At 42.8% G+C, this 22,486-nt stretch overlaps 1 protein-coding gene across 2 annotated transcripts in view; it reads left to right on the top strand.

Moving 5' to 3' along the window:
• The window catches only part of AGBL1 (ATP/GTP binding protein like 1), a 366,565-nt gene that overhangs the window by 187,968 nt on the left and 156,111 nt on the right, over nt 1–22,486 (top strand). For both annotated transcript variants that reach the window (XM_033920995.1, XM_033920994.1), the window contains exon 19: nt 19,273–19,402. In XM_033920995.1, coding sequence (XP_033776886.1) covers nt 19,273–19,402 — 130 coding nt within the window. The remainder of the gene's footprint in view (nt 1–19,272; nt 19,403–22,486) is intronic.

Below are 22,486 nucleotides of genomic sequence, written 5' to 3'. Positions count from 1 at the left end.
ACCATGTCCATTTGTTTCTAAGTCTTTAGCCTTCTTGTGTGTGTGTTGGGGGGGAGGGGGGATATCTTTTTTAGCATAACAGAACAGAACATAGGTGCTAGCCATTCCTGTACGGCAAATGCGACGAGGCCTATTCAGCTCCTAAAGGCTTCCAAGTTTCCAAGTTTATTAAATGATTTGATTACGGTAATCGCCTACTCTACATTCAAGGCGATGTACAAGATAAAACAAGTAATTATAAACATAGGTAAAAAATTATATAAACATAGGTAAAATACTATATAAATGGACAAAATTACAAAAAACAAACACAATTTAAAAAAATTAAGTTGGTACTAATTAAATCGAAACAATGGGAAAATTCATTAATGGTTACATTCTATATTAAATTCAAGATACAAAGGTAAAAACATAGGGGGGGGAGAAAAACAATAAAAAATAGATAAAAATAATAAAAGATCATTATTCACTAAAAGCATCATTAAAAAGGAAACTTTTGAGCTTAATCTTAAATTTTTCGAGGTTCTTTTCTTCTCTTATATATATTGGGAGATCATTCCAGGATTGAGGGGCTGTCACCGAAAAAATAGTGAGACGTCTTGTATTAATGATTTTTAATGAGGGAATGGTTAAAAGCTTCATCGCTTTTGCCTCATGGGAATCGCTAGAGAGTCTTGTAGACCGCTAATACGTTGCGGTTCTAAGTGGAGTTGGAGCAAACTCCGGGACAAGTAACAAAAAGTATATTCAAAACAATAATTAATCTAAACATAAAATAATAGAAATTATATAGTACATAAAACATATACTACCCCCCTCCTTTTTATCGAGCTTTGCTAGAGGTTTTTAGCACGGCCTGGTGAGCTAAGTGCTCCGACGCTTATAGGAGTGTCGGAGCATTTACTGCGCTGGTTTGCGTTAAAATCATCTAGAGCAGCTTAATAAAAGGGGCTCATAATTATCAATACAGTAAAACCTTGGTTTGCGAGCATAATTCGTTCCGAAAATATGCTTGTAATCCAAAACACTCGTATATCAAAACAAATTTCCCCATAAGAAATAATGGAAGCTCAGACGATTCGTTCCACAACCCAAAAACTTTAATACAAAATACTATATGTACTCGTATTGCAAGAATTTGCTCATTTTTATATCTTATCCACAACTCTTCAAGACGCTAGGACTCAAGCACGAATCAATGGCATCTTATGACGACAACAAAGCATCTCAACAGTAGGGCAGCTCTTGTGTTCTTGTATGTCATCAATGTAAACCTGAAAGCAACAAACAAAGGATCCAACAAAACTGCAGTGAAATATCGAGTCGAAAGACAAAGGCCAAAACAGCAGTGATGATGTACAAGATACCAAGTCTTTAATGAACCATCATAAAAAGATAAATATAGTCATGAAACAGTTTGTATCCAAAAGGATTGATGAACCTGGACCCGACTCGGTCCGTGTTTCCAAGAAATGCTCCTTCCTCAGGGATCCTAAATGGTATCGTATACAGGAAACCTGATGGATAACAACTGGAATGGGCGGTAACCAGCCGAACAAACTGTGAGAGCTCCTACGCAGTGTTACTGCTGATTCTAGTTGTTATCCATCAGGTTTCCTGCATATGATACCATTTAGGACCCCTGAGGAAGGAGCGTTTCTTCGAAACACGGACCGTGTCAGTTCCGGGTTCATCAGTCCTTTTGATGGTTCATTAAAACTTGGTATCTTGTACATCACCACTGCAATCAATATAAACCTGCAATAACACGGGAGCTCAAATTTTTCCCAAATGTTTTGCTTCTTTAAAACAAACTGGTGATGATAAGCACAAATATAATTTCCCACTGTCTGTATCATGTCGTAATTTTGAGAAACACGATGGTATCTTTAATTGACTATAACATGTTTTAATGTACAAAGTTTCTGATACACTGTGATAATTCATGGCTAAAAGTGTTTTTCTGCTGATTTTCGTTTGTACTCGGTGTCCGGTGCAGCTCGTTGCAGTGTCCAACGGTTCATAGACAAAATCGCGCGAGACAACGGCGCGCCAACAACTGAGCGCAGACAACTGAGCGCAAAGTTGACGGCGCGCCGAAGAAAAGCACTATTTTAAAGGGTTCCGACGGGGGGTGTTGGTGGGGAACCCCCCTATTTTACTTAACAGACATCGCGCTGGCGTTGTGGGGGGTTTGGGGGGTTGTAACCCCCCTCATTATACTTGAAACTGAACTTTTTGCCTGTTTTTTAGGGAAAAAGTTCAGTTTTAAGTATAATGTGGGGGTTCCACCCCCCCCAAACCCCCCCTCAACCCCCCACAACGCCAGCGCAATGTCTGTTAAGTAAAGTGGGGGGTTCCCCCCCCACACCCCCTGTTGGAGCCCTTTAAAATAGTGCTTTTCTTCAGTGCGCCATCAACCTTGCGCTCAGTTGTCTGCGCGCCGTTGTCTCGCGCGATTTAGTCCCATCACCGTGTCCAACAATAGTCTGCCAGCATTGATGGATTCCAGTTGCCCTGATATATTTTTTTTCCATAGTGGCAATGTCCTGGTGAAACCTTTCGTCATGTTCGTTGCTGACTGAAAGACCTCCATGCCCACTATCCTGTCTCCCAGGCTCTAGCGTTGGCTCACTGGCTGCCTGAAGCCAACGTCGTCTTAAAGGGCCTGATGCTAGCGTTAAAATCCTTGCACGACTTGGCTTCAGCCTATGTGACGACTAAGCTTCCTCCGTCTGTGCCAAATCGGTCTCTCCGCTCCTAGGACGAAATGCGTCTGAAAACGCCCCTCTGGTCGTGCCCTTCAACTGCAAGCTGCAAAGCGACGGTCCTACTCCCACCTCATACCGAGTCACTGGAATTGACTGCCCCCGCGGATCAGATCCCTTGAAGGACTCCTCAGCTTTAGGAAAGCAATAAAAACAGACCTCTTCACCTAGACCCCCTACCCTCGACTGATAGACTACAAAGAGATGTATATTGGTACCAGAACCAGGATGTGTCACCTGAGAATAACTTGTATCATACACTGTAACTTTCTGTGTGTCAAATTAAGTATAACTTGCACCTTCCCTATGGAATTCTTTGCCTAATCACTTACGAGCAGAATCTTCGACAAAGCAATTTAAAACAAAACTCAAAACATTTTTATTTGAGGATGCTTTTGGATAAAACTGTCCTTTTTAGGACTACGTTAACGAAAGTCCCTCCCCTACCTATTGTTTTATCCCTAAGTGTGCTTTATTTAAAAACTGTAGTTCAGCCCTTCTTTACCAATGGTTTGTCGTCTGTATATGTGTCCTTTGTTAATATCAACTAACATTGTCTTGTATAAAATTTTAACTTTAATTTGTTTTGTTTCTTTTAAAAGTTATCTCTTTTATTATTGCTGTACACTGCCTAGAAATTTGAATAAGCAGTATAAAATTTTTTTTGATAAACTTGAAACTGGAAATCTTGCATTGTAAAGACAACCATAGCAAATGGTAACCAGTAAATTGCATGTCATCATTAGCCCCTAGTGTGTATCAAGTTAGGATAAAAACTTGTATCATAAACTTGTACAGAAATTATCTCTGTTAAACCAGCAAAAAGGGCAATGCTAGGAATGATAAAGAAAGGGGATCATGAACAGATCAGAGAAGGTTATCATGCCGCTGTACCGGGCCATGGTACGCCCTCACCTGGAGTACTGCATCCAGCACTGGTCGCCGTACCTGAAGAAGGACACGGTACTACTCGAAAGGGTCCAGAGAAGAGCGATTAAGATGGTTAAGGGGCTGGAGGAGCTGCCGTACAGCGAAAGATTAGAGAAACTGGGCCTCTTCTCCCTCGAACAGAGGAGATTGAGAGGGGACATGATCGAAACATTCAAGGTACTGAAGGGGATAAGACTTAGTAGATAAGGACAGGTTGTTCACCCTCTCCAAGGTAGGGAGAACCAGAAGGCACTCTCTAAAGTTGAAAGGGGATAGATTCCGTACAAACGAAAGGAAGTTCTTCTTCACCTAGAGAGTGGTAGAAAGCTGGAACGCCCTTCCAGAGGCAGTTATAGGGGAAAACACCCTCCAGGGACTCAAGACAAAGTAGATAAAGACAGGTTGTTCACCCTCTCCAAGGTAGGGAGAACGAGAGGGCACTCTCTAAAGTTGAAAGGGGATAGATTCCGTACAAACGAAAGGAAGTTCTTCTTCACCTAGAGAGTGGTAGAAAGCTGGAACGCCCTTCCAGAGGCTGCTATAGGGGAAAACACTCTCCAAGGATTCAAGACAAAGTTAGACAACTTTCTGTTCTACAAGAACGTGCGCTGGTAGGGCTAATCTCAGTTAGGGTGCTGGTCTTAGACCAGAGGGCCGCCGCGTGAGCGGACTGCTGGGCATGATGGACCACTGGTCTGACTCAGCACTGGGAATTCTTATGTTCTTAAACCTGTAACGCATTCTGAGCTCTTTGGGGACGAGCTAGAAAACAAATGAAAAAAAATAAATTTGCAGGGAAGAAGTCCAATTGTGAATGTAGAAAGTGTGTCTTCAGTGACATGTTGCACGTCATGGTTTTGAATGCTCTAAGACAGTGTTCTTCAACCACTGGTCCATGGACCGGTGCCGGTCCACAGAAATTTCCTACCGGTCCACAGGGCCAGCACGTGCATCAGGCCCAAAACAGTGTTCTTCAACCACCGGTCCACGGTGCGATCGATGCAGCGTTATCTTCGAGCCAGCTCCCTCTTCCTTACTGATTCAGTGCACAAAGCCACGGACAGCAGCTCCTACGCGCGTCCTGCGCCTGAATCAGAAGTCTTCTCTCTGATGTTGCAACATCAGAGGGAAGACTTCCAGATGAGGCACGGGACATGCAAGGTGCAATTAGTACTATTATGGGGGTGGGGTCTGGGGCGGAGATTGGGTAGAGATGAGCGGGGTCTGGCCCAGGACTTAGCCCAGTGTTCTTCAACCGCCGGTCCACAGAATAATTCTTTTATTTCTGCCGGTCCATAGGTGTAAAAAGGTTGAAAAACACTGCTCTAAGAAGTTTGTCAACCTGTTAAAGCTTATTTCGATACGTCGGCATTCAGAACCCTGGTCCAATCCCTCGTACTAAGTCAACTTGACTACTGTAACATCGCCTACTTAGCCATTTCCCAAAAAAAATATGTGACGTTTACAACTAATGCAAAATGCAGCGGTCAGACTAATCTTCGGACTAAAGAAATTCGATCATGTATCACCCTACTACCGGCAGTTACATTGGCTACCGATGGAAGCACGCATAAAGTTTAAATTCGCCTGCTTCTGCTTTAAAGCGCTAAACGGACTTGCCCCTAAATACATAATCGACCCTTTCTCCTTCTCTGCCAACAGACACAAGACACAACATTCCTACTTCGTTTCCCCCCCAGTTAGAGGTTGTAAACTGAAAAAACACCACGAACACCTTCTTTCACATCAAGCAGCATTGTGGGGTAAAGACCTAGATCAACTGCTTTCGCCCACTAATGAGGAATTCAGAAAACGTCTAAAAACTCAACTGTTCCTAAAGTATCTAGACAACTGACCCACTCATCTTCTTTCTCCTCTGTCCTATTAATCTCTTTATCCTCAACAACGCATTTCTGGTCCTATTAACTCTCCTCTTCCCCCTCTTAAATTCAATCAATTTGTACCTCGCTTAATCTATTGTAAACCGCATAGAACTTAACGGTATTGCGGTATATAAACTGTTATTATTATTATTATTGAATAAAGGAATCCTTTTACCAATAAATACCTACTAACTTTAAGAAGCCTTCTATTGCCCTTCTTTTATTTTTTATTACTACATAAATATTTATATCACACTGATTTAAATAACATAATACCAAACCACACTCTCTGTGAACAAATCACACTACACAACTGTTTTCTTTGTAAAATAGCTCAACGGGAACACCCCATTGGGCCAGAAAACCTGGACTGGAGCAAAGCCTTTTCAGTTTCAGTTCCTTTCAACACCACATTGTCCCGTTTTTAAACATTATCACACGTTCTCTTGCTGTAGTGCAAATTGTTACCACAGTCTCATGTTGCTCAACCATAATGATTATAGTTTATGCTTTCCGATATTACCATTGGACGCTACAATCATGGTGTTCAGTTGAGGGGGGGGAGGGGGGTTAATGAGCAAAAATAAACAATGTTCAGTTATTAGTCTTTTAAAGAATGTGTAATCCAGTTAATTGCAGGTAGCCCATCTTAATGCATACATTGAAAAATTAAATGCAAATTAGCCTAATTAATAATAGTTATCTGTTTTGGGGGTTTGCATATGTAAGTGTGATGCTTTAACTGTAGTTCAAGAGGGGAAAAATGATGCCTCTTTGATTCATTATTCTAAGCTGAGAAGCGACATTTTCCTGTTGACATTCTAAGCAAGAAAACCGACTTACGGTATGACATCATTAACCTCACTTAGTTATGGTTGGCAGCCCAATTGTACAAATGTTACTCGAGCAGACAAATTCTATGGTGTCTGCGATGTCGTATTTATCATCAGTGAACAATGAACGAGTCATCCATCTAGGGAAGGAAAAGTAAACCGATATGGCACTGTGGCATAATAATTAGTCTAGAGCTATTAACTCCATTCTCTAAAAGCTTCAGAAAAATAGTGTCTAACTGAACACGAATACTTTCATAGGCTAATGCTATTTGTTTCTGAATAATATGCTTCACACTTTTATTTTGTAGTCATTTGAGAGAAGAAATGAATTTGGGTCTGAAGGTTAGTGAGGAAGAGGATAATATAGCGAAAGATTAGAGAAACTGGGCTTCTTGTCCCTCAAGCAGAGGAGATTGAGAGGGGACCTGATCGAAACATTCAAGGTACTGAAGGGAATAGACTTGGTAGACAAGGACAGGTTGTTCACCCTCTCCAAGGTAGAGAGAACGAGAGGGCACTCTCTAAAGTTGAAAGGGGATAGAGTCCGTACGAACGTAAGGAAGTTCTTCTTCACCCAGAGAGTGGTTGAAAACTGGAACGCTCTTCCGTAGTCTGTCATAGGGGAAAACACCCTTCAGGGACTCAAGAGAAAGTAGATAAAGACAGGTTCTTCACCCTCTCCAAGGTAGGGAGAACGAGAGGGCACTCTCTAAAATTGAAAGGGGATAGATTCCGTACGAACGTAAGGAAGTTCTTCTTCACCCAGAGAGTGGTAGAAAACTGGAACGCTCTTCCGGAGTCTGTTATAGGGGAAACACCCTCCAGGGATTCAAGACAAAGTTGGACAAGTTCCTGCTGAACCGGAACGTACGCAGGTAGGGCTAGTCTCAGTTAGGGCGCTGGTCTTTGACCAGAGGGCCGCCGCGTGAGCGGACTGCTGGGCACGATGGACCACTGGTCTGACCCAGCAGCGGCAATTCTTATGTTCTTATGTCCTTTAATTAAGGTGTGCTAACTGATTTAGCGCATACTAAAGATTAGCGTGTGTTAAATGCTATGGCGCCCATAGAAACTTTAGCACAAGCTAAATCGGTTAGCACCTCTTAATAAGAAGACCCTATACAGTTCATAATGATTCTTGGGATTTTAAGTAGGGAACTACCCCTCCCCCCTCCTTTTTACTAAGCCACGGTACAGGTTTCTACTGTGGCTAGGAGCGCTAAATCTGCAACGCTTATAGAATTCCTATAAGCATCGGAGCTGAGTCAGAGCATTTTGCACTCCGGACCGTGGTAGAAACCTCTACCGTGGCATAGCAAAAAAGGGCCTAATTGTTTATTCACTTAACATTTTTTTAGGATGATTTCCGATCTGTTTTGCTTAGCTGCAAACTCTGCAGTACGTTTGCCCGAGGACTTTGTACCAGTTCTGAAAGGGAAAGTACAATCATACTTGGCTTCAGATATTTATTTCAGCTGCTTTTTCTGTGGGTACTTTTGATCATCTATATGGTAGGAGTACACTAAGGTTTCCAAAGTCTATTTGACATACCACCCATAGAGAGGCGTCTGAGCAGCTTACAATTTAATATCAATTTTAAGTAAAATTTCAGAGGACTTAATAGTGGGGTTGAAATGGGGAATAGAGAATGACACGGTGACAAAATTCATCACCGTTCCCGTCCCCGCGGATAACCGCGGGAAATAATCCCATGTCATTTTCTAGTGTCTATTTCAACCTCGGTCCTTCTACACTAGCATTCTTCAAAGCAAAGCTTGCGGGTCAGTGGTTGTGGCCATTCATACTCTGATTCTTATGGGAGCCAAGGATAATGCAGCCATTGTGACATCACTGATGTGATTGGCTCTTAGGCACTGGTGGAATGAGCCATTATGACCTCACAATATCTGCTCTGGAATGTTGCTGCTCAATCTCAGCATTTTTCAATGCAAGGCTTGAGGGTCAACTGATTCTTCCCTCTCTCCTTAAAGAATGGCATGAAGATGGTTTCCCGCGGTTATCCGCGGGGACGGGAATGGTGATTAATTTTGTCACCGTGTCATTCTCTAATGGGGAATAAGAGAGGGAGCCACAATCATTGATAGGATATGGAGGGAAAGAGGGGAAGCTGTCTGTCTCAGAGAACACAGATGTCCTTTCATTAAATCTGTTTCAATCACCTTCGGATTCTATTGGAGTTCACATGGGTGTTTCTTCATCACAGCTACTTCAACCACATTTTCACCGTATCGAAGTTAACCTATATAACACATTATTCACCACACCAATATTCTTAGGGTATATTGACCTTCAATTTTATTTCCCCACATTCATAAGAACATAAGAAATGCCTGCACCGGATAAGACCTTGGGTCCATCTAGTCCGGCGATCCGCACACGCGGAGGCCCAGCCAGGCCTACCCTGGCGAATACCTTAGTTACGCGTATCCCTCAATGTGTCTTTCAAGAAGATGTGCATCCAACTTGACCTTAAATCCTTGAATGGTGGTTTCCTCCACAACCTCTTCCGGGAGAGTGTTCCAGGCGTTCACCACTCGCTGTGTGAAGCAGAACTTTCTGACATTTGTCCTGACCCTGTCCCCCCACAGCTTCAGTCCATGACCTCTTGTCCGAGTCACCTCTGACATTGTGAATAAAGTTGTTCCCTGCTCTATTTTGTCGAATCCGTTCAGTATTTTAAAAGTCTCTATCAGATCCCCTCGTAGTCTCCTCTTCACGCACAAATTCATCTCCATAGGACTCCTGAGGAAGACACTTAGGTCGAAACACAGACCATGTTAGGTCCTCCTCATTGCCTGAAGTTGTGGACGATTCTTCAAGGTTCAAAGTTATGGATTATCATTTTAATAAAGCTGGCATCAGTTACGTCAACCTCCACAGCCTCTTTTGTGTTGGTGTCCCATGGAGCAAGCCATTCTCAGACTCTCCGAGAAAAAGAAATAGCCGATACATAAATGTCCAGAGATTATGGAAAGAGGTGGTCAATGGCTATGAAACGTGTTCAGGGGGAGGATGGCTTCTAAAATTATGCTGCTGAATTTTTTTCACTTTGCAGTATAGATCTGAATGCAGTTACAGTGGCCAAATTATGGCTCTCTTTTACAAAGCTGATTACTAAGGCAGCCTGTGGTAATCGCACCAAAGCCCAATGGGATTTAATGGACTTCAGTGCCATTGCTGCATGGCTTTGAAAAAAAATAAAATAAATAAAGGCGCGTGGGGGAGCAATGTTTTAGTAGGTGGCTGCTAAGATGGAACTGACACTACAGTGGAAAATAAATATCGCAGCTCTTGCGAGGGAATAGAATGATTAAATGGTTGATTTCATTGTCAAAGAATTCCTATGAGCAACAGAGCAATTACTGCCGCTTCCAGTGCTAAAACTCGCGCTATGTGTTCGTAAAAGAGGGGGGGGGGAGTGTGGGGTATATACGATTTTACTTACAAAATTAGCTCTTTTTTTCCCTGCAGGGTATTCATGTGTGTGGTTATATACAGGAAATACGGTAAATGGCAGCTACCATTGGAGCCAACTTTTCAGAATGATTGTGGGGTGCTCAAGCTCTACCCCAAACCCTACCCAATAGGCACCTTTCGCCCAATTAACCCCTTCCACCTTTTACAAAACCACAAAAGCGGTTTTTAGTGCTGGCCGGCGCGCTGAATGCTATGTGCTGCTCCAATGCTCGAGGGACCTCTATGAGCGTCGGCGCAGCGCGCAGCATTCAGTGCGCCGGTTGGCGATTAAAAACACTTTTGCGGTTTTGTAAAAGGTGGGGGGGGGTTTAAATTTTTTAAACTAATTATTGAGGCTGTGAAGAATATTTTGCCAATTAAGTTAAGCGCCCTTTATAGATCAGCTCCTCCAGCCAGCGAGTTTCCAGTTTTTACGTATCGTAGGAAAAATAGCTTACGAACAAAAACTGGAAACTCGCCGGACAAAGGGCTCCTTTTAGGGAGGAGCGTTAGGGCCTTAACGCGTGGAATAGTGCGTGCTAAAATGCCGCTTGCGCTAGCCGCCACTGCCTCCTCTTGAGCAGGTGGTAGTGTTTTGGCTAGCGCGTGCTATGCCGCGCGCTAATCCGGTGCGTGCACTAAAAACGCCAGCGCACCTTTGTAAAAGGAGCCCAAAGTGTATAGCTCTCAATGGATACTACGTTGTTTAGCATGCTTTTTGCTTTTTTTTTTTTTACCAAACTTTTCAAACTACCCTTGTAAAATTACTTCCAAAATCTTTTTAAATTCCTCCTTTTTACTTCTCAAAAAAAACCTTCCCGGTAGAAAGAAAGCAATTCATTTAGAAGGTCAACAACCATATCAGCAATTACTAATTGCTGGGAAGTGAATATATTAGGAAAAAAAAAAGGTGTCAGGTCAAAAGCGTGCCGGGACAAAGGCACGAGCAGACAACTGAGCGCAGCATGGGGCTACGACGGGGGGTGTGCATTGTGGGGGCGTTGAGGAGTTTGGGGGGTTGTAACCCCCCCACATTTTACTGAAAACAACTTTTTCCCTGTTTTTAAGGAAAAAGTTATGTTTTCACTAAAATGTGGGGGGTTACAATCCCCCAAACCCCCCACAACGCCGCTGCGATATGTATTAAGTAAAGTGGGGGGGCTCCCCAACAAAACCCCCTGTCGCAGCCCCTAAAAACAGTCTTTTTCTTCGGCGCACGCCTCCATCTTGCGCTCAGTTGTCGGCGCGCGCCTTTGTCTTCCGCGTTACTGTCTACGAACCAAAAAAAAATACCACCTTCTACATTCCTGTGTGCCTCTGAACATAAATTAAAAGGAATTTTATTAAAATTAAAAGGCTACATGATGTTGAATTCTTCCTCTTCTGTGGCACAGTTCAGACAGTTTCTAGATTCATTACCTTTAAGTACTTAATACAACTATGTAATAAGGTACATGATGAGCAAGGGAGATATCAGCTTTCAGGATCCAAATCAAATTCAGTTCAACAACGATTAAACAATCAGGAAAAAGAAAAGCATATGTGAGAAGCAATGAAATGTAGTGTCCTGGATAGGAACCCACAGACAATTATTTATGTTAATTACAAGTTCGGTAAAACTAAGCTGCTAACAATAGTCTTCTTAGAGCTGTGAATTCTGCTGGCGATTTCTCTTTCTAAGAACATAAGAGCTGCCACACTGGGACAAATTGCAGTTCTATCAAGCCTAGTATCCTATTTCTCCAACAGTGGCCAACCCATGTCACAGTGCCTGGCAAGGTCCCAAAGAGTAAAACCGATTTTACGCTGCTTATCCTAGGAATAAGCAGTGGACATACCCACATCCAATTTAAAATAATGGCTTCTCTTTTTTGTTATACAAACCTTTTTTTTTTTTTTTTTTTTTTTTTTTTTGAAACCCTGCTAAGCTAACTGCTTTCACTACATTCTCCAGCAACAGATTCCAGAGTTTAATTAAATACCGAGTGAAGAAATATGTTCTCTTTCTCTCAATATTTTCACCCCTTTCTTCCTCTCAGAAGGAACTGTGGGCTCCACAGTTTAAAAAGCACAGATTTTGTAATAGAACATAGGGCTCCTTTAACTAAGCTGCAGTAAGCGCTGGCATTTGCGTACTGTGGGACACGCTAAGGTGTCCTGCGGTAAGTTCCCAGTGTACAATGCAAATCACATGCCAAACATGCGCCTGGGGATGGAGAGTGAGCATTTCTAATTAGTTGGAGCATCTATATTATCACGTGCTAACTGATTAGCTTGGGATTAGGTGACATTAAGGGCTCATGTGTTAATTTTTATTGCCATCAGTGCTGGCTGAATATCAGGCCCTGAGTCTCCAAAGTATGGGGCCTTTTCTCATTGTGGATAGCCTGAAAACCTTACGAGATTTGTAGTTTTCAGTGCAGTTTTGGGAATTCATTGAAATAATCAAAAATATATATAGGATGCAGAGAGACAATTAATAAGAACATAAGAACATAAGCAGTGCCTCCGCCGGGTCAGACCATAGGTCCATCCTGCCCGGCAGTCCGCTCCCGCGGCGGCCCAAACAGGTCACGACCTGTCTGAATCACCAGAAGGGGCTCCCTTGCCACCTTGGTTTCTCATTGAAGTCCTATCTTCCCATCGAAGTCCTAACCCTCCGGTCTTGCACATGCACGACCTGATTGGGTTTCTATACTTATTACCTGGTTAGCTTTCTATACTTGTGTTACATCCCAGCTCCTGCCTCAGTATCCCACGATCCCTTTATCCCTCAGGAATCCGTCCAATCCCTGTTTGAATCCCTGTACCGTACTCTGCCTGATCACTTCCTCCGGTAGCGCATTCCAAGTGTCCACGACCCTTTGGGTGAAAAAAAAACTTCCTTGCATTTGTTTTGAACCTATCTCCCTTCAGTTTCTCCGAATGGCCCCCTCAATAATCTCACAAAATACCCCTGTCACACTTTAATTGCTTAAAAAAAAATGGAACCAGCGAGACGTATTTTCTTGCTAGATTTATCTTAGACTATCTTAGTCTTAGTCCATGAACAATACTTTATAAAGGGGAGGGGCCTCAGATCCCTGTGCGTTGTCGGTAGGTTTTTTCAACAACTGCACTGGGCAGGGCAATAACCTCATCAGCCCCTGTCCCCCTCCTGCCTAGCAATTCACCAATATTGTTGTAACTAAATGATCAAAAGATCAAAACAGTGAAACACAAAACATAGCTTAGGCAGGGAATTTTTTTTGTGTTTTTTTCATAATGGAATTCTTGCTGATCTTTGTCGGTCCACTCCCGCCAACGTTTCGCTATATGGCTGCGTCAGGGCAGTAGACTCTCGGCGTCAGTTAGCGCTCTGTTCGGCTGGTTCCATTTTTTTGGGAGGAATTCATTGAAATACCCCTTTCCTTCACTCATGAGTAAATTTATGTAAGTAATAAAATCACAAACTCTTTTTAAAGGTAACTGAAAATCCATATTGAACAGATAGAAATAAATTGCACACAAAAACACTTTGTCTTACACAAGCAAATTTCAATTGTGTCGTCATTGCATAATCCCAGAGTCTAACTTGAAAGACTCGCAGATACCCTGAATGAGTTTAAAGATTATGGACTATCACAACAATAGTAACTTGAAATGAAAAAAAAAAAAAAAGTGTAAACCTTGAAAGAAGGTGATACAAACAGACAGTGCCATAGTGAGAATCTGAGAAACAAATTTAGGGGTTCTTTTACTAATCTGTAATCGGCAGCGTAGTAAAGCCATCTGGGCAGGAGCACTGGTGCCTCTTCTCTCTGACCCCCGCGTACCTTTTGGAAATGTTCGCCAGTGTGAGCAGTGGGACCAGGACATGTCCTCAGAAGGGAGCCGAGGCCAGCGCGAGCAGGAGGTAGGAAATGCTGCTGATGCCGGCGAATGTTTCAAGAGGTGCGCGGGAAGTGGAGAGGAGGACGGGCATTGTTCAACATTTTCAAGAGGTACACGAGGGGGGGTGCTCGAGGGGCAGGGAAGTGTAGGGCGCACACGGTGCGGTGATACTGGGTGCAACCGCCCTGGGGGCCACCCTCCCCTCTACGCCACTGGCTGTAATAAGTACTAGCGCAAAACAAGAAAAGCACCTTCGCAGGATGAAGATCAAAGCAAAACACGGTGAAGATGACCAAGGGGCTTTAGAATTTATTAACTCAAAAGGACTCAACATGTATGTGTTTCAGCCAACTGGCCTGCATCAGGGGTCTATAATGTACAAAAAAAGAACATACAGTGTTCCCCCGCTCATTCGCGAATCGCAGACTCGCTCATTTGCGGTCTGCTCCGACTGCCTCTTCTTGTAGTGAAGTCAGGCTACACCAATCAGGAGCTGCGTGTTGAAGAAGCTCCTGATTGGTATAGCCTGAGTTTACTACAAGAAGAGGTGGTTGGCATAGACCATGAGTGATTTTCTTCACCCGCCAGCACTCCAGCTGCCCTCTCCTGCCCCCCCTTTTGACAGGCGAAAAACCTTCGGTTGTGTCAGAGGAGATGCTACCACCCACAGATGCACGAGACTGTAGGCAGGCTCGGCTGGCTTGAGTAAGTTACTCTGGAAAGTAACTTAAAACGTGCCGCGAAGGTAAGGGGGAGGGAGGGAGATTCTCAGGCTGCACGAGGGGTGCTGAAGGGCAGTGAGGTGGTGAGAGGGAAGGATGGTGGTGGAAAAGAAAGGAACAGACGTGGAAGGGGGTGGAGAGGAACAGACGCTGAAAGGAAATGGGGAAGATAGAATGGGGAGAAGACGCTGGAAGGGAAGAAGACAGAGATGCCAGACTATGGGGGCAGCGGAGGGAAGAAGATGGGTGCCAGACCAATGGGGGGGGGGGGGGGTGAAGGGAGAGGCACAGTAACAGAGCAAATGGAAAACGCAGAGAGAAGACAGACAGTGGATGGAAGGAATTGAATGAGAAGATGAGGAAACCAGACAACAAAGATGGAAAAAAAATTTCTATTCATTTTGTTTTATTTTTTTTGCTTTAGGATAAAGTAGTATATTAGTTGTGTTGATAAAAATTTATAAACAAATTCCTGCCAGCTGAACATCTCTTTCTCCAGTTCAGCAGCCAGAACTTTGATTTATAAGGAAGGAATAAGCTAAATATTGCAGTACTGAGGCTGGTATGGATGCTGCGGGGACAGTGGTCTCGGGGATGGGGTGGTGACAGGGACAGTGGTCTCGGGGATGGGGTGGTGGCAGGGACGGTGGTCGCGGGGACGGGGAGAAATTGTTTTCCCCGTGTCATTCTCTAGTCGGCATAGAGGCGATACTGAAAGCCATGGGAGGAGATTAGAGCACCGAGGGAAAAAGTGTAGATGGAGGGAAGAAGCGTTCCGAGGACAGAGCCCTCGACCAATAATGGGACAGGGGTGGAGGAGGATCAACCAGAGCTTATGCCAAAAGTGCGATCGGAAAGAGGAAGAAAACCATGAGATAACAGAGTCCTGAAACACAAGCGAAGACAGTGTATCGATGAGTAGGCGATGATCTACCACCTCAAAAGCTGCCATACTAAAAGTGGCCTCAGCATACAGGAAAGACTCTAGCCGAGCAGCTTCGTAAAAAGGGCCACTTAATTAATTCCCCGAAACAAACAACAGAGCTTATTTACACTTCATTTTTATTTGCTAAGCACCTTAGATCCATTTAATATTTTTCATTTTACCCCCCCCCCCCCCCGACCATAAAGAACAAAAATGCCATCGTTATCTGTGAATATTATTCATGACCATGAAAAGGAGAAAAACAATTCTATGGGAATAGATGGCCTGAAACTTTTCTGTTGCCAATGCAAATGAGATGGAATGTTTTCCTTTTCCAGCGGCGCAATAATTTAATTAAAACATTTGCTGCTCGGGCTTCTGAGAAGAGGTGTGCAGGCACTGACAAATAGCAGAAGGCAAATCGTTAAAGGCGGTTTTATATACTGAAACCACGCAATCGGGGGAGAAAAGGAGACATATTCTGCCGTACTCCACCTGTCCGGGCAGCAGATGGAGTCTCCTGCATAATATATGCTGACCCCAAGAGAGAGGGTATAAATAACATTTTGGATTCATGAATAATGGAAGAGGATTATCTGGGAAAATGGAAAGGGCAGTTAGGAGACACAGCGTCAGCTAGTTAATATATATCGCTGTGGATTCCGTGACTTCTGTCCCATACGCTATATTGTGAATTTTAAATAAAAAAAAAAGTACTTGGTCAGCACTAGGAGAATAAGCAGATAAATATGCTTTTGCCTCCGGTCAGCTATATACATACAAGCTCTGCTTAATTATGCAGGATCAATGTTTGTCTAAAGCAAGAACTGCTAATGAATGGAGCTAAATTTCTTGTAAACCTAATATGCTGTACATTTGTTTAACATCAGCATTTATCCATTCAACCTTTTTTTTTTTTCCCCCCGTGCCATTCAGCTTTTCATATTTTTTTGCCTTATGCACTGAAGCTTATTGAGACCAATATTCAACAGGACTGGGCAGCGTGTAATCTGAAACGACCCAGGTAGACAACGAGGGGCATTGAAGTCCGATGCTGGACGTTTTCCGCAAGATGTCCAAAGGCGGGGCGGGGAAACATCCATTTTTAAAGACGTCTTGGCCCTTAGGATATTTAACTTTTGGGGGGGTCAAGCCCATTTGGACATGGGAGGGACCAGCATCTTAATGGACTGCAGACATCCCAACAGGGCAGCTAGACACCTTATAGGCCACTGCCTAGGGAGTCAGGTACATATTTCACCAGAATCCCCTTTTAGTGTATGGTGTGTCCTCCAAATCTCCCTCCAATCCTACTATACCCACCTGTTTACCACCCCAAAAGCCATTATGGCTGAAGGTGTCACCTATATGGCAGTACAGTAGGTTTTGGGTGGATTTTGGTGGGCTCACACTTTCTACCTTAAATGTAGTGGTTAGAGAGGCTTATGGGCCTGGCTCCTCCTCTCTATGGTTCATTGGCCCACCCACCAGGCTACTTAAGACACCAGTGTGCTGCTGTTCTGGAGACAGACATGTACTGTTTCAGTTACATCTTTGGGGATTGGGAGGGGGGGGGTCAATGACCACTGGGGGAGTGTGGAGGACCATGCTTTCATCTCTCCAGTGGTCATCCGGTCAGTTTGGCTACCTTTTTGTTCCATATTTGCTTTTAAAACAGATGCAACTCCAAATGTCTAAATGATGCTCTGGACATCTTTAAAAAAAAAAAGTTTGATGATCCCTGCAAGACCGAGGCCAAATCCCATCCAAAACACACCTCTTACATGCCCCCTTAACATTTAGACATCTTGGAGGGTGAATGCATGCAAGACATCAAAAAATTAGTTTTGAAAATTGGCACGTGGACGTTTTGGTGATTAAAAACGTCCATGTGCCACTTTATGCCGTTTTTTGGACTTCTTTCTGTTTTAAAAATTAGCCCCATTCAGATTAATACATAAATTTTTAAAAAATGTACTATATAGGGAATACACTTGACATTACAACCTTATAATAAATCATAAATCACAATAAGTGGAGAAAAAAGATCTCAGCAAGTTCCTAGATCACATTTTAATCTTTTGGGACTGGCCTTAGGGATCTGGCCAATCGGAGTCTTAGGCTACTCCCAGTACATCCCAGAAGGCACTGGGAAGGAGGCCTAAGACTTCAGTTGACCCAGGTGCCTAAAGCCCCTCCCAGGTGCATCCCAAGATGCACCGGGAAGAGGAAGGCCTGCCATTAGGTGTTGGTAGTCACTTCAACACTGCCATTCCTGACTGCATTTTTCAATTACGTAGGCATCGGCAGGGCGCCTACCGATGCCTAAGGTTACGCACTGGTTATAGAATTTCCCCCATAGTTTATAAGGAAGGCAATAGGTTCTGTTTGTTCTTGAGTTCCCTTGCAAGAACTTTGATTTGTTTAAAGGAAACAACTTAACTTTTATGGACACGTTGCATTTTGAGAACGTCTTGAAGGATACATGAATTACATGTATTGTTTTTTGTTTCCTGCTGTGAGTTTGAGATTAAAGCTATCATGGCATAGAAACATAGAGCATGACGGCAGAACAGGGCCGACGGCCCAACAAGTCTGCCCACTCAAGAACCCTCCCTCCTCCCTCCCTCCTTCGGGAATCCATCTTTTAAGCATTTCTCTGGAGCGACCCCACCTGTCTGTCCCATCGTCCCTTGAAGTCGAGCGTGGTTCTGGCCTCGACTACCTGACGTGGAAGACCATTCCATCGATCAATTACCCTTTCGGTGAACAAATACTTCCTGGTGTCCCCATGAAATCTTCCCCCTCCCCCCTGAGTTTTAGCGGATGCCCTCTTGTCGCCGTGGGACACGTAAGACAAAATATTTCTTCCTCCACATCAATACGGCCCATGATGTATTTGAATGTTTCTATCATGTCCCCCCTTTTCCTGCGCTCTTCGAGAGAATATAAGCGCAGCCTGCTCAAACGTTTTCAGGAAAACACCACTGGTGAGTCTTGCTGCACCATGGTTTTTTTGTTATCTGAACCTCTTTGGTAGAGCCGTAGAAGATGTATTGGGACAACTTTCTAAAGAGCCGATGAGCTAGGGAGCAAGAACGCACACAAATATTTTTGTCATGTAAATGTATAACACATATGCATATGTGTAATGTTTTTAATGCTTATACCATACCATACCATATAATTTTCTACTAGGATTCATTGTGGTTTACAATATAATTGCAAAGACAGTCGGTTGAAGTTACAGTAAGATTTCTTAGATCATAAATGGATAGGCCTCATGTGAATTACAAAGAGAAGATAAATATCGTTAACATTTTCCTGAAATTGTATTAAATGGGGAGTCAAAGCAGACTTAAAGGTAGGCTATTCTAGATTTTGGGTCTCTGAAATGCGAAGGTAGAATCGAATAACTCTTTCCATTGAACTTGTTGGGGAGAAAGGAAAGACCAGTTTAAGGCGTTGTGTTGCTCTTGAGCTATGAAAAGAGTATGTGACTTATGAGTTTATTTGGGGGTTTTTTTGTGTTTTTTTCTCTCCTGCCATTCTCTTCTTGTCATCCTGAAGATAAGTTTGTATGTTCTTTGTTCGTTTTCTTACTCTTCCGGAGCTCCTTTTATACAGCCACGCTAGCTGCTACCACCTCCTCTTGAGCAGGCGGTATTTTTTGGCCAGCACGGGGGTTAGCGCGTGATGAAGAGTCACACGCGTTAACCCCGCTAGCGCGGCTTGATAAAAGGAGCCCATAGAGTCCAAAACTAGAAATGTTAATGAAAAAGAAAAATGAACACATAAGTATATTTATAATGAAATGTACTAAAATTCTACACATGTCTTTTCTGTTTGAATTTTCAGTCATAGATGTTCACTGAGTGGTGAAGACTTGAATAGACAGTGGAAGTCCCCCAAACCCCAGCTTCACCCAACAATTTACCACACCAAAGGCCTCTTGCATTACTTAAGGAGCATTGGTAGAACACCACTGGTGAGTCTTGCCGCATCACACTTTTTTTGTTATCTGAATCTCTTTGGTAGAGCCGTAGAAGACGTATTGGGACAATTTTCTAAAGAGCCGATGAGCTTTAGGGAGCAAGAACGCACACAAATATTTTTGTCGTGTAAATGCATAATACATATGCACTGGGTTGGCCACTGTTGGAAACAGGATGCTGGTCTTGATGGACCTTCGGTCTGTCCCAGTATGGCTATTGCTATGTTCTTATGTGAGCCAAGTATGGGACAATCAAGCCAAAATACCCCAAATCACAGATGATTTTGGCTCAGGCATTGGTAGAATGAGGCATTATGACATCACAATCTCAGCCCCGGAATGTTGCTACTATTTGGGTTTCTGACAGATACTTGGGACTTGGGTTGGCCACTGTTGGAAACAGGATACTGGTCTTGATGGACCTTCGGTCTGTCCCAGTTTGGCAATTTTTATGTTCTTATAATCACCCTTTTAATTAATTATGTTGTCTGTTCAGCTGGTGTTTCTTTTCTTCTGATATACAATTGGTTTAAGAGGTTCTTTTTTTTTTGTCTAGAATTGTGTACTCTGCTCCAACCAGGCTCACCAGATCCAAAATAGAATCTTTGAACTATGGTCTACCTTAAAGTTAGAGGATTTTAGGTATAAAGTGTTAGTTTTGTTCTAGGAAAATTGTGATTTGATTACCGTAAATACTACTCCAGCAAATGTTCACCCTACTGTGATCGGCATTTTTAAAAACGTTTAACGCCTTATTAAACAACTTTTAAAAATAGCAGTAATGAATCATTTGAAAAGGTGTCCAAACATTTTTAACTTCCATTTTCATAATAATATATGCATCCCATTCGTATCAAGTAGAGGTTGATAAAGCTTATCACCTCTGTCCAGCAAGCACGTAACAGTATTACTAGATCACAAAAAAACTACTAGCATTTGTAAGTTTCATTCTGGCTTTTACAGATCTTGGAATGGATCTTAGCATGTATGGGTGGAGATGGATCCCTTGGGTGACATTTCTGTTCCTGGGCAACTTTAAGTTCCTCATGTCTAAATGAGGTGCAGGTCCCCCAAATTCCATGAAACTGAACCCCAAAATGTTTTTGTAATGTAATAGTAGAAGTTTCTACCATTGGCCAGTGAAGTAAATAATCCGATGCTTATAGAATTCCTATAAGCATCAGATCGTTTATGAAGAACGGTTAGACAAACTGCAGCTATACTCGCTCGAGGAGCACAGAGAGAGGGGGGACGTGATCGAGACGTTCAAGTATCTCACGGGCCGCATCGAAGCGGGGGAAGATATCTTCTTTTTCAAGGGACCCGCGGCTACAAGAGGGCATCCGTGGAAAATCAGAGGCGGGAAACTACGAGGTGACACCAGGAAATTCTTTTTCACTGAAAGGGTGGTTGATCGTTGGAATAGTCTTCCACTGCAGGTGATTGAGGCCAGCAGCGTGCCTGATTTTAAGGCCAAATGGGATCGACACGTGGGATCTATTCGCTAGGCAAAGGAAGGGGAGGGTCATTAGGGTGGGCAGACTAGATGGGCCATGGCCCTTATCTGCCGTCTATTTCTATGTTTCTATGTTGGCCATCCCGTGGTAGAAACCTCTTCCGTGGCTTTGTAAGGGGGGGGGCGGTTACAATTTGGCCAGGGCCACTACGTAAATGCAGTCAAAATTTGGCTGCCCAGGCCAGGTATTCATTATTTTTTTTTTTAGTTCAATAATTTTTATTGACATTTGAATAGATCATACAGCAATGAGCTCAACAGTATAAGATAACATGAGTCAAATGTATGAGATAATAAAAAGTAGAGAAGAAAATAAATAAAAAAAAAGCAAAACAATATAGCGATATAATTGGCAGTTAGACAAACAGTATTTCACCAGGTTATATATTCTACCCTTGAAGCATCCTTCCAGTGTTGCAAAATTTTTTTGAAGGTTTCTCTTATATACATCAGCTGCATAATTATAGATTGTTAGATAACGATAAAAATTATGCCATATGACAAAGTATAATGCTCTTTCCTCGCGTATTCCTAATATCTCCAAAGTAGGTTTTGAAGTTTCTTTGCATGATATTCTTGGGAATGTACAATAGAGGGAGCTATAAGCACCTTCCTGCCCGAGAAATTCCTCTAGGGTTTTAGCTTACAATCAATGATGTTCAGCTCTTCTCCACTGTATATTATCAATATTCTCAAGTTAGTAGCGAGAGTATTGATTTCTTAGTCTCCCTTATTCTTGACCTCTAGTACCTAACAAGATGTTGGTAAAACAGGGCTGTGGGTTTTTTTTTTTTTTTTTTCAGTCTGAAGAAGCCTTTGACTTTCGTTTACATGCAGTAACAGATATATTTCCCAGAAAAATATATATTTTTTTTCATCCTTTGTAGGGTTTAGTATAATTCATTTTTAAAGAAGAAAAGATTGGTAGCTTGACAGACAAAGAATAATGAGATGGTAATTGTGTTGGAATCAAAGAGTGGGAAAGTACACATACTGGACTCAGTTCTGTAAATGACACCCAAATTTGGCCACACACATACAAAATGCATGGTAAGCACTATTCTTTAAATGTCATTCAAACATGGGCACCGCTTATAAGGAAAGTGCTTAGCACTAGGATCCATGTTTAATTTGGGGCATGAGGATTTACATCAACTGAATCCTAGCGTAAATTAGAGAACTGTATATGAATAGGGATTGCGGGAATCCCGTGGAACCTGCAGAATTCCTGGGGATATGGAAGAAGTTGCCATGGAGTTTCCACGGGGATGGAAAACGTTGCCAAGGAAGTGTAGTCAAAATCTGTGGTGACTCTAGAATAAGGCTTACAGTGCACTGAGAAAGGCAATTGGAGCATTAGAACGAGACCTGGAACATATGGAGAGTTGCAGCGCCAGAATGAGGGTTGGAATGCCCAGAGGAGCCCTGGAACACCAGACTGTGGCTTGGAATACACAGCAAAAAAAAAAAAAAAAAAAGGAAAACAACAAAATGCTAATGCAAAACAAATAATCAATGGTCACTGAAAGGAGTCTCATTCCAAACCACGTACAACGATGGGA

Source organism: Geotrypetes seraphini, chromosome 14 (genome assembly GCF_902459505.1).
Source record: "Geotrypetes seraphini chromosome 14, aGeoSer1.1, whole genome shotgun sequence".
In the NCBI taxonomy this organism is placed as follows: Eukaryota; Metazoa; Chordata; class Amphibia; order Gymnophiona; family Dermophiidae; genus Geotrypetes; species Geotrypetes seraphini.
The sequence above is the reverse complement of the archived record's forward strand: the minus strand, read 5'-3'. Positions and strand labels throughout refer to the sequence as shown.